Genomic DNA, 12902 nt, shown 5'->3' with positions numbered 1-12902 from the left:
ATGGCTGGAGCTTGAGGGGCACCTGCAGCGGACCGACTAAATGCCACGCTTGCAGAATCTACGATGAAAGCTCGCCCCAGAACTGGAGTCACTCCACTGAGCTCCAGAATTCTGTGCAGGTGAAGCAGCACTGCAGCCGGCCTGCTCCCAAGAGCTCTGTCTCAGAGTTAGAACAGGAAGGGCCATCTTAAGGTTGTCCAGATACACTGGCCAGAATTCCCATCAACCCTCCCCATTGGCCACACTGGCTACTGCTGATCGGAGTGGCAGGCAAAAATACATGGAGGGCCACCATTGCCACCTCTGGTTTAGAACGGTTGTGTAATTTACAGGTGTGATACACAAGCAAGAAGGGCAGGGGACGCACAATTGGGTGGCGTACAAATGTTTTAAATAAGTAATACATATACCAAAACTGTTGAAGTCAGGGCAGCTTGTTGCCTTCCCTAAAGGCTGGGTGTTCAAGTCAAAGCGCCCACCTACCTGGCAAGCACGCTGGAGAAAGCGGCAGCTTCTCCTCCTGAGCTCCCTCAATGACCACCAGCACGTCTGCGGCAAAGGACTCCTCAGGCACCTCCAGGCTTTCTTCTGCTAGCCTGGCTTCTTCCCTCGGCTCTTCTCCCTCTGGCATTAAAGGCTCAGGCAGTGCAAGCGCAGCCCCTTCCGTATGTTCGTCCACCAGGAACAGGTCCAGGATGGTTTCGCCATCGTCTGCAGGCTCTTGAGGGAGCGACTCAACAGTCACTTCAGTGGGTACGGCTTCTCTTTCTTGCTGGAGAGACACCTCTTTGTTATCTTCCACTTGTTCTTCATAGTCCTCCTCCTCGTCCTCTTCCTCCTCGTCCTCTTCCTCCTCGTCCTCTTCCTCCTCCTCCTCTTCATCATCAGAATCAGAACTTGTCCCAAATTCTGAGGATTCCTCACTTTCATCGGATGACTCGAGCTCTGCTCTGGAGGAGGCAGGGCTTCCTACATCTTCTACTAGGGAGACAAAGGGTTAATGTGGTGTCTTTAGGACTGACTTGGTTCAGGCCAGACTAGAGAAAGTAAAGGTGGGATTGCTATTTTATCTCTCTCAGTCAATTTTTTATTCCTCTTATGACACACCCACCCTACAGAAAGCTGCTCTAATGATCTTTACAAGGCCATCTATTCTAAAAGTCATTAGACCATCCCAAAGCAATGCATTATGTAAAGTACTTCGTTTTTACCCTAGAACAGATCAGTTTAATTGGAATACCATTTCTCAAAATTTTATATGACAGGAGGAACTGTTTTTCTTGATAGAACAAGTTTACCTTCCTCCGTAAGGATGAGGTTTAGACCTTTCCTCCCCAGTTTTCACTCTAGTTGCCTATGTCAATCTTCTCCTGTTTTACAATTTGTTTCTACAACTGCATATGCCATTCCCAAACTGCATGCTTGCCAAATTACACAGCCACAGTATGTGGTTGTGTTGCTTCGTTTTCAGCTCCTTTCCAACAAAACCTTTTAGCTCCAGCCTTGCCTCCCTCACTAGCTCAGCGTAACAGGCTTCCTACCATAAGTTATTTAATAAATGTCAAGATCTCCTTCCTAGCTGGTCATAGCCAATTTAGCTTTTCTTTGAAGAGGCATCAGGTTGCACTAACTCATGTCACATCTTACACTAAAAGATAGTTCATTTACTAGCTTTTTCAAACACGCCAACAGGACAGTATATCCAGTCAGCAAGAAAAAATGCATTGTCAGATGAAAACTTTGCACTCATGTAGCTGCTAACAAGGCTTCATACCTTCTTCAGAATCTTGATCCTCTTCCTTTTCACTTGTCACTGCTTCTGCCTCTTCATCATCTTCCTCCTCCTCCTCCTCTTCCTCCTCCTCCTCTTCCTCCTCCTCTTCCTCCTCCTCCTCTTCATTGATATCTTCCTCTTCTTCCTCTTCCTTGGGAGACAAGGCATTTTGAAAGTTCAGCAACTATCCATGTTTTTGTGGGGAGGTGAGAAAGCAAGTTGACTGAGTACTTATATTATGGCATGATAAAAGAATGCCCATGGACTCAGGGCACAATGACACCCCTTAGTGGAAAGGACCCGGCATTTCAAGTTGTGAAAAGAAATCATACACACCTTTTACATCTCAGAAGAGCAACATATATGAATGAATCTACAAAATTATAGGTAGAGACAGGTTGTGCATGTATCTACCTATAATTGTGCCTGTCTAAGCAAATTGATATAGGGGAATCCCAAATTAGATTGTGTGCAGGGAAGAAAGAAAACATGGATGGGACGATTACACAATGAGGAAGGCATATAGCCATGACTGTGGCACATTATTTGTAATAAAACCAGTTAAATACATTTCTATGTATTCTACAGCAGCCAAGATCAGACAACCATTTTAAGGTTTCCAGTGGTGGTTCCACATCTGTACAATTCCCTCTCCCACAAGGCAACCTGAGAGGTACATATGCCCCCACCCCCATCCTGCAGATGCTATTTAAATGGGTATTGGGCCTTTTTAATTCCACTTAGCTTCTTATTGATGGCTATATTAGGTTTTATGTTTTAGTAGCTACTGTTTTAACTCTTGATTAACTAGTTTTGTTCTGAAGTGCTTAATTTTCTTAATAGTATTTATATGCTGCCTTTTTCCATTCCAAGGAATTCAAGGCAGCTACACGATTCTCCTCCTCTCAATCTTGTCCTCCTCACAACAACCCTGTGAGGTAGGTTGGGCTGAGAGTCTGCAACTGCTCCAAAGTCACCCAGTTGGCTCCATGGCTGAGCAGGGACTGGAACTCAGCTCTTCTGACTCCAGGTCCTGCAGTCTTAGCCACTACACCAGACTGGCTCTCTTTATTACTTGGTATATAATTTATTAATTGTTGTAAAGTACCTTGTGACAGTCTACCCTAAATGACAGGACAGAAATACACCAAATAAAACCAACAAACAAAATTATGCTCTTTAACTCTTACTCTGTTTTTTATGGGAAAATGGGATGAAACAAGGAGAGGCTAATGTCCAAAGTCCTCTTTGAAGGTCATCTACCTTTGCAGTAGAATCATTTGTTTATGCAAAAATGATCTGACAGCGGTCCTCTCTACTCCTTCCCAGAGGACCTCCAGCTGCAGTAGAAAGGAAGGCTGCACCCTCCCCAGGAAGCAAAGCACCTGAAGACATCTTCCTGTGATAACACCCAAGTTACTATGAGCACCTTTTATGGAGTAAATATACTGTTGAGCATAGAGCTTTTTTGAAAAGAACAGAAATGGTGTGGTAGGTTCAACAGTGGAACCTATCTCCTAGTGACCTGTTCCTCCCTCCTGCAGCCCCCCTGAGTCTGCTCCAGAGGGATGGGGCGCCCCTGGAGCAGATTTCAGCAGGCGGGGGAGGGCAAGGGGATGCTAGGCCGTGAGCACAAAGGCTGCTCAGGCAAGGGTGGATGCAGCCAAGATGCTTAATCCCAGTTTATGACACTGCAGCTGAGAATACAGGTCCATGATGAAGCAGACCTTGTCAGACACCGATTTCATCACCCCTTCTTCGGCCTCCTGTTCTGCCTCCTTTTCTGAAGAAGATTCTTCCTCTTCTTTGCCCGAGTCCTCCTCCTCCCCTTCGCTGTCCAGTTTGAATGCCCTGGCTGGTCTCCTCCTGAGGCCAACAGTTTCTGCTTCCTTCTTGGAGATGTCTGAGGCTGCATCTGGCAGGTCTCGATCTCGTTCAGATTCTGGGGCGTGAAAATAAGTCATGAATGTGGGGAAAGAGTCAGAAACAACATCAGGAAGGGACAAGACTGGCTCCCCCCTTAAAAAAGTTATTGATGGGCCAAGTTGCTTGGTGATCGTCACTTTGAAAATGCAAAACAAAGTGGAAGAACTTAACTCTTTGGAATTATTTACATACACGTATGAGTAACATCAGCAAAATGACAGCTCTTACGATAGGCACTGCTTATGCGTGCAAAGTGAGGACTTGGGTATGTCCACAAGGCTGAAAAGTGTGGTGTCTGAATGAGCAACGGGGCCCCTTTCTGGGACATCTGTCTAGCAGAACGGGACCACCCAATTTAAGAGGTGTGAGGGAAGGACTTGCTCCCACTGCAGCAGCGTCCTCCAGTCCAGGCATCCAATTTTTTGGCATCCAATTACTTATGTAAGCAAGAGTAACAAGAACATTGGAGGTCAATGGTCTCAGCAGCATCTGGGTAGCATTAGCCATGCATGTGGCGTTCTATCAAGAATGAGAGGACAGAAGGCCTTACGATCCCGAGGAGCAGTGAAAAACGTGGGAAATGGCCGAAGGGCAAGGAAGAGAAAATACGCAGCTATTGTCGCTACACATTTTTACGTTTTGTTATTTGAAAACCTCCCAGAAAAGGCTACCTTTTGAGGAAGAATTTGAACATTACATCATGAAAAGAATGACAAGCAGGGATTGATGAGGAAAGTAGAACAGAATTATAAGAGGAAGTAAGAGTCATAAAGGGCTTTGAAGGACAAGAAGTTTCTGTAGGAGTCAGAAGCAGACAGGAAATCAGTGTGGGAATTTAAATTTAAATTGTGCCACATTCCAGACTAAATCAGCTGGTAAGAATAAAGGCTTCTCTATCTTTCTTCTACCAATATACATCCCTCAAAGGCTTAAGCACTGTTCTGCTTAGCCCCAAATTCGGGGTTTGGATCACTGGTCACATCAGAACATGACAGAATGTCGGGATTACCCATGACATGCACAGACACACACACTGCATTAGTATGCCTGCCTGTAGCTGTCCAGCACACGTGCTCCCTCTAGGCATTCCAGCCCTGTATATCTATCTGGGCGTGCATTTTATACCAGGTTTGGTTTTTTAAAAATCCAACATGTTGATCAAGGGGAAAAACATCTCTCCTTACACAAGCTGAACATCTGGGAACTTCTGCATTTTAAATCCTACATATTCCACACCATGAGTAGCACTTCAGTCTGGTAGGAACTCAAAACATATTACAAAACAATACATTAATTATAGGCATAACAGCATTTAGATAAGTTAATGGTTAGGAAAAGCCAGGATAAACAACTTAGTTTTACAAAACTTTCAAAAGCACATTAATTGCTGCTGGATGAGTGGTTGAAAGAAGTGGGCTTACCAAGTACCTCCAGTGCTCAGATGATTAACATGTGGTAGATCAAAACTAGAAATTACTATTTTTTCCTTCTCCAAGGAGTTACAAGATAGAAAAGTACTAAAAGAGACTTTTAATGAGGTTCTTTCATTTCTAAGTGGAATAGCATCAAACCAATTATAGCACTGAACTAGTTGAACATTGAACAACATTGAACAACTTGTTCTTACTCTGATACCAAAATGTTTGGATTGTAATTTTAGATATTACTTAATGGAACAGCACATAACTACAAAATTGAACATCAAGTTAGAAAGAGATCCTAAACTAATACTAAATTGTACAAATTAAGGCAAAAAGAAGCTAGAACTCTCAAACGGGCAATAGCGTGTCCAGATTAATAGAGTTCATCACTGCAAAGATCAGAGATAGTGTAGTTTGCAGCCCTTCCTAGGTTGGATCCAAATTAGTCATTATTAGAGTAGAACTGAAGCCAATAGGACTGAAACAGAGAGCAGCAGAAGAATGCTGCTGCAAGGCACTTTGTTGCAAGATAAAAGTAGGATATCAATCTAATAAACAAACAAAACCAAGTTGTTCATGATGAATTTAAGTTTTAGTGATTTCAAAAGATGTAATCTACTACATTTGGATCCAACCCGTTGCATTTGTGGAAAAAGTAATGGCTTGCTCACCTTCATCTTCATCATCCACTGAGGTAGAAGGCCGGATTCTTTTCTGGTCTCCAGCTGAGGCAGCTTCAGGTGGTTCCTTTCTTTTTACCTACAGAAAGGACAACATGACTCTATTGGAGGAGATGTATTCATTTTAGATTTATAGAAGCCAGTTCCCATAGCAGGCAACAACCTTAAAAAAACAAAGTCATTGGCTACTTAAAGAGTGCCGAAATAGTTTTGATTTGTTTATTTTCCTCCTTACTGTGTTTGTCAAAGCAGGAAGACGGACGGCTGGCAAGGGATGGGCATCTTACCAGGACTGACCATAGCACGAAGACATTGAGGAATTTAAAGACTATAGTTTGTTTACAATGAAGAGAAGGAACAGAAAGAGAGGAGGAGTTACGCTGTATGTTAAAGATGCATATCTCTGCACTAAGTACAGGAGGAGGAGCCTGGTAACCACGCTGAGCGCATCTGGCTTAAAATTTAAACGGAGCAAAGGACAAAAGGTAAATAGCAGTCAAAGTCTACTACTAGCCTCCTAGTCCAGGAGAAAAGTCAAGTGCCAAGGTTTCAAGGAGGCACGACATAATAGTAATGGGGGACTCCCATTTCCCTGATACCCTTTGAGAGGCCAGTTCTGCCAAACATGGCCCCTCTGTCAAATTCCTGATAACTCCATGTTGCTGATAACTTCTTCCTACAGAAAGTGGATGAAGGAATTAGAGAACTGGCTATCCTGGACTTGATTCTAATCTCAGGGATGGTGTGGAAAAAGTGGCTGTAACAACAACTCTGGAGGAAGCAACCATATCATACTTACCTGTTTGATTCTAAAGGATGCAAAAGCCAAATATAGCCAAACATGTACTCTGGATTTTAGGAAGCCCAATTTTAATAAAATCAGGACCCCTTAGCAAATAAGATCCCATGGCAAGTAGCTCCAATGGGAGAAAGCAGTCCAAGATGGGTGGAAATTTGAAAGGTCACACAGAGCTGGGCCAGGATCATTTCCTAATCATCCCAGAGTGCAAGATATGGAACAAGAGTTCCAAGTTATAGGAAGCCAGAGTCCAGCTGAACATCAGGAAAAACTCCTGATGGTTAGAGCAACACACAATGGAACCAACGGCCTCAGGAGACTGTGGGCTCTCCCACACTGCAGGCATTCAAAAGGCAGCTATTAGGGACATGGTGTCCTGCACTAAGCAAAGGGTTCAACCCAATGACCTTATTGGCCCATTCCATTTATAGTATTGTACGATTCTATGAACTTTTTTTCTGCATCTGTTAACTCTGAAAACACGAATGTTGTCAAGCTCAACAAATTTTAAATGCTTCTGTGTAACTTTCCAACCATTTCACATGTTTGCCTGCATTCATGTTGTCCATCTTTTGATTCCTCCACTGTCCTTTCAGAAGGGCAAGAAGCAACCATTCATTCTGCTACATTCTTATTCACTGAAGGAGATCAGTCAATAACTGCTTCAGTGGTATGAAGAGCCAATATTGGGTCATTCATTCGTTTTTTTTTATAGTTTGTAGAGCTAAAAGTAGTTTCTAGGGCAGCAGAGACATTAAAGTACTTGGTCAAAATTCTTGTATTTTGATAACATTCTTTAGAGTACTATAGGAATGCAGAGGATGCTGAAAGATGTGCTTACCTTGAAAGATGGTAACCGGATGGCCCCGCGTAACCCAATGCCCAAGCCAATGCCCTCATAACCCAGCCCTTCGCCTTTGTTCCAGTTCTCCAGAAGACAAGATGTGATGCGGTCCTTTGGTTTCGGCTTCTCATCATCTTTATTTTCTCCAGATTTTACTGGTGTAAGTGACGCCTGTTAAGAAGATTAAAGAGAAGAAATCAGACTGGTGCATACAGCTAGAACTGGATGTTTGGACAAAAGAACATAATCTGTTCCTAACAATCTCCATTTCTCCGAACAGGCATGTTGCCAGCATAAATTGTTCAAATGCATCAAGAGCAACTATTCATGCTTAATTTCCAGTGGACAAGCTCAATGCTAGACAGAAAAGTAAGCAACAATGCCTGTCAAAACAACCAGTGGAGTGTACTTATTTCTTTGCTTAGTGATCTTGATGGATGAACCACCCAGAGAGCTTCAGCTGTGAAGCAATATAAAAATGAAATTAATAATAATGATCTTCAAGATCTTCGCTGGACTAGCAGAAAGCAACCTTAATTTGGCAGGATGTTTTGGAGTTGCATAAAGCATGCTGTCTTTCTAATAAAGACCATAGCCTAATCTTTACAAGAAGTCTCAGCAGAGCTAGGACTTCAGTAAGACCAAACTTCAGTAAGACTTTACAAGAAGTCACCAGCCAAGAGCCACTTCTGATACTCAGCCTTAATGACAAACACAGACCTCTTCTAAACTACATCAAGATACATGGAAATTACACACCAAGAGCTATAAACAGAGCTGGGTCACACTGGGTCATGATGTTGGCTCCCCTAGTCCCACAACTGTGTCCAATCCAAAATGGGTGTCAATTAGAAAACTTTCCCAGCTCTATACTCTTTTAAAAACAGGAGATACCAGGGATCAAACCTCTGATCTTATACATTTACACTGGGGGATGAGTCCTACCTTGTCTCTATTTCTATGACCAGTGTGCTAAATCTAATAAATACATAAATAAATGAAGTTGTTACTGCAGCCATGTGCTTGGTAATCACATGACTGTTTTACACATCTCAAGCTCTGGATAGCTTGAAATAGTAACTTATGAAACTAACAGAGGAACAGAGCATAAGCTGGGGAAGCACCAAATAGAATACCTAGGAAGTACAAACAAGTAGGCGTCATAAGTGACACCTGCCAGTGTAAAGCCATTCCTGCTCAGAAGCCATTGAAGGGAAAAGTGCTCTTTTCCTACCTTTGCTAGACGTTCTTTCTTGTCCCACCAGTCATCAAAAGCCCTGAAGGCCACCACCTCCACCATCTTCCGGTTCAAATCTCTTTTCATTATTGCTTTGAGTTCCTTCACAATCACCAAAAGAACACCATCCACGGTGGCCTTGTGTGGATCTTCCTTCTTGGGCTCATAGCCCGGAGGGGGGACAGAGGGATCGAACTTGGGCAAGGGGGGCCATGGCTGCCCACGGTTGATAGCTGCTCCCATTGAGAAGTGCCGATAGGGAGGAAGGTTCACAAACTGCATCCGGGTGCCCATGAAAGGGGGGTACTGGTAGGTGTTCTGTCCTTGCATCAGGCGGCTCAACATCTGAGTTTGCATTTGAAAAGACATGGACATGCCACCCCACTGGTTACCCAGGACACTGATCATGTCCATCTGCATGACAGGAAACATCCCAGGATGGAAGGGAGGGAGCGGAGGCAAGATATGAGGGGGAGGGACTCCAGGAGGGGCAGGGAGGGGTGGAGGTGGGACAGTGACAGCTGGGTGAGTGGGTGGAGGTGGGGGAGGAAGTGGGGGAGGCATCGGAAAGACTGGCTGTGGCGGAGGCGGCGGAGGCAGAGGAGGAAAACCAGGTGGAGGCATGGGGATCGAGGGAGCCATCACAGCGGAATTGCCAATGGAGGTATTCACCACAATGGTTTTGGCACATTCTGAGCTCGGAGATTGGTTCATTTCGTCATCAGATATCTCCATGTCTTCTCCAGAGGACTGATGACACTGTGAGGAAGAGAGAAAGGTTCTGTTTAGACTAGATTATCATTCTCTTGGTGCACCTCCCCCAGTCAATTGGGAATCAAGAACAGAAACAGCATTCTTAAATTTGGGACAGTCAAAGGAAGGTTTTTGTACAAAAGCAGTTCAATATGAGGCATATACAAAGTTACTCAAGGCAGCAGGGCTGTTGAATAATGTTATAGGCACCTGGAAAAAGAAAGAACATTTGCTTGTTTATTTATTTATTTATTTGAAACATTTGTATGCCGTCCTTCACTATCGCGTCTCAGGACAGCTTACATGATTAAAAGCAAAACCATAAAACAATTGATTGAACAATACAATAAAATTATCAAAACCTGAAACAAATAAATTCAATCAAAACCAAATAAATAAAAGCGACTGTAAATGGTAAAAATACTAATATTTAAAATAGCGATTAAATAAAAAGGTTTTAACCTGGTGCCGAAAAATGCATAGGCTTGGCGCCAGGCAAACCTCACTGGGGAACATATTCCATAACCTGGAATCTGAAATACTTTACCGCAAAACTGTTCATGATGGCTACCTAATATTACACTCTTCACCAGTTTGGTGCCTTTCAGATGTGTTGGACTACAACTCCTAGAATCCCCACGCAGCATGTAATCTAACACATCTGGAATGCACCAGATTGGGGAAGGCTGTAATACTGAATATTTGGGCTCTCCTCTGTAGGCAAGAAGCCCCTCTATTCTGGCTTTAATCAAGTCTCTTCTGAAAAATTTTCTACCACCAGAGGGCACCTGTCTCCAAAGAGTGAAATTTACAGACTGCAGTATCTTTTTCTGTAAGCATGTGCCCAGGGATACTCAAGAATTTCATTTCAGCTTGGAAAAATCATACAAACACCCCTGAATGCAAACAGGAGTGCACATTCTCTGAAAATATTTGTCGATTCCTAAACTTGCATTGAAAAAAGCATATTGTTAAAATGCAAACTTCCACACTTCAGTCAACAGGGAGAAAGTGCGCTTTCAAAAGATGAAAGCATGCACATATTCCCTGCCGGAATGCACACTTTTGCCATTTAAATAAACCGAAGGAACCGATGGTGAATGAGGATGGGAAACAAGCTTGCACCTAGCTTCACTATGAATTCTGGGGCTCTTCGGGAAGCTTGAGCACCTGGGTGCTCCATTACAACCTGTGGCTAAATAAGAATAGCTTAATGATCAGCATGTATCACAAAAACCTTTCCTGGTGTAAATATTTTACATTTATAAATATGCAGTCAGAACAGAAAATGCCACTGTGTTCCCCCATAACCTTTAAGGCGTCATTATGTGTAAGAATAACCTAGTAGTTGTAGAATGCAGGAAAACATAAATCTGATAAAAGAAAGGCATCACAGAAAGCCAGCAACAGGATCTTTGTCTTGGACAGAGAAGGGCCAAATCTGTGCTCCTTCCATCCAAAGCTACAGGATGAATTTGAGATGCAGGCATTCTCTCTCAGACTTGGTTTTCCTCTTTACAGAAACAGAGAAAGCCATAACCTACCTTTATTGTGTTTTGCAGGCAAAACTATTGCTTTGACTGTCAAGCACAATAGTTTATTTATTTATAAGCATATTTCAGAGTTGCTTTCCAGATCAGACAAGGCTTCCAAAATGACTTACTATTCAAAGTTTTTAAAATATCACAAACAGCAAAATTAAGGTCAAGAGAAAAATCTGTCTTTTGAAGCTAGCTAATGCATGTAAAATCATGCAAAAGACATATGGAATAAAAACATTTTAACAACGTGCCTAAAAGTAAACAGAGAAGGGACCAGGGAAAGAATTCCACAAATGGAAGCGGGGAAGTATTGTTCCATGGTCCCACCAATCTAGGCTATTTTGGTACTAGGATCTCTAGAAAAGACTCTCCAATAGATCTTAATTACAAGGACAGTCATATGTGGTCCTTCAGATATCTTGGATCAGAAGCCAAAAAACAATCTGGCTTCCGCTTTTTGCACTAGCTGCAACTGAGCCCCTTCAGATGGGCCATCATCATCAGATTCCCAGCTTTCATAAAAAAAACAAAGCACAACCTTCTAGCCCTAGAAGAACCCAAGACATCAGGCAAAATCTGCAACCAATATTCTACCTATTCACTTTGTAAGAAACTGACCTCTTATGTTTTTAGCCAGCAAATGGAACCACAGCAATAACATGCCCATTATCAAAGTGTGTTGACACTTTTAGATGTGCTAAGGCTTTCTGGGGTAGTTTCCATGAGAGACAGTTGGAAATTGAGGTATTTCCTGCAGTAGAGTTTGGACAGAAGCATATCACCCACACCCAAAAAAAAGTGACAGCAAGGACAAAGTTTGTGATTTTCCTAACTCACGTCTCACTAATATTTTTTTCTGTGTTTATAAACATTAATAATACCTTTATGATTTTGCAGTTAAGATCCATCATTATAATACCAACAGTGCAGGAGGCAGGGCTATAGCAGAGCATGTGTGGGTTATACCAGTTCTGCAAAGCAGCCCAGCAGTTATTCCCATGTTGCAGAAGGGCATATCTTAGAGTTGTATATTGCAATTCCACGGGGTTGGTGTTTTTGGGAAATGCAGACAGACAGACAGACAGATATTGATTGTAGCTGCAGTGAAATCAATCAAAAGTCAGAATGAGTGGCTATTTCTCTTGATCAGAGCAATCCTATGGTCCCCTGGACAGTGTAATTCAGAGCATTCAGATTCTGAGCTCTAAGGCCATCGCTGGGGACCTGCACTCAGATCCCCCTTCCCTCAGCTTGGACCTGATGAGAAAGGATCTGTGCTGGCTGCTTCTCCAAGGTCATGAGAATGATTCTGTAGAACAAGTGAAGAGGGCACTCCAGGGAAGGAGGACACAGGCGCTGCCAGGATAAGATGCATCCTGGTGGCACTCCAGCCGCCTTCCCTCCCTGTCCGAAGGTTTGTTGTGGTTCATGATGCTTCTTGAATATGACATTCTTCTGCATGATTGCTGCATAGTACTACTCTGTGTAGGCTTCTAAATGGCACGGAGCGTGATACTAAGCAACAAAGGGCACACACAAGGAAAACGTACAGGTTTGTTGCACCAATGCACACTATGTGCAAGAATTACAAATTGTTATGAAGCTTTGCCCTCCTTCCCTGGAAAAACTGTCGGTGCCCGTGCAACCAAGACTACCACAGCTGTTTCTGTCCCCAAACCCAGCCTGAATATTGACTGGAAAGGATCCAAATAATCCACATCTTTCAAGCCTGGATTTGAGTCACTACTGCAGCATCTAGGACATTGCTCTGTAACTGACTGATCATCACGTAAAGTAGTACAATCCACTGACAGTTCTTTTCCTGAAAAGAAGTAGGGTCCTGCCCGAAGAAGCAACTAGCACCACCCCCACCCCCACCCCAGGTGACCAGTTTGGCTCTGGCAACTTCTATTAATCAGAGAGGACA

General features: G+C 43.1%; 1 protein-coding gene across 3 annotated transcripts in view; it reads right to left on the bottom strand.

Moving 5' to 3' along the window:
• Positions 1-12902, bottom strand: part of SETD1B (SET domain containing 1B, histone lysine methyltransferase) — a 46416-nt gene that overhangs the window by 9581 nt on the left and 23933 nt on the right. For 2 of the 3 annotated variants that reach the window (XM_044440921.1, XM_044440924.1), the window contains exons 7-12: positions 8679-9440; positions 7442-7615; positions 5793-5880; positions 3502-3716; positions 1775-1925; positions 484-981 (exon numbers count right to left, since the gene is read on the bottom strand). In XM_044440921.1, coding sequence (XP_044296856.1) covers positions 484-981; positions 1775-1925; positions 3502-3716; positions 5793-5880; positions 7442-7615; positions 8679-9440 — 1888 coding nt within the window. The remainder of the gene's footprint in view (positions 1-483; positions 982-1774; positions 1926-3501; positions 3717-5792; positions 5881-7441; positions 7616-8678; positions 9441-12902) is intronic. The other variant, XM_044440922.1, reaches the window with a different exon arrangement.

Source organism: Varanus komodoensis, unplaced genomic scaffold, assembly GCF_004798865.1.
Source record: "Varanus komodoensis strain SLA01 unplaced genomic scaffold, ASM479886v1 scaffold38, whole genome shotgun sequence".
NCBI lineage: Eukaryota > Metazoa > Chordata > Lepidosauria > Squamata > Varanidae > Varanus > Varanus komodoensis.
The sequence above is the reverse complement of the archived record's forward strand: the minus strand, read 5'-3'. Positions and strand labels throughout refer to the sequence as shown.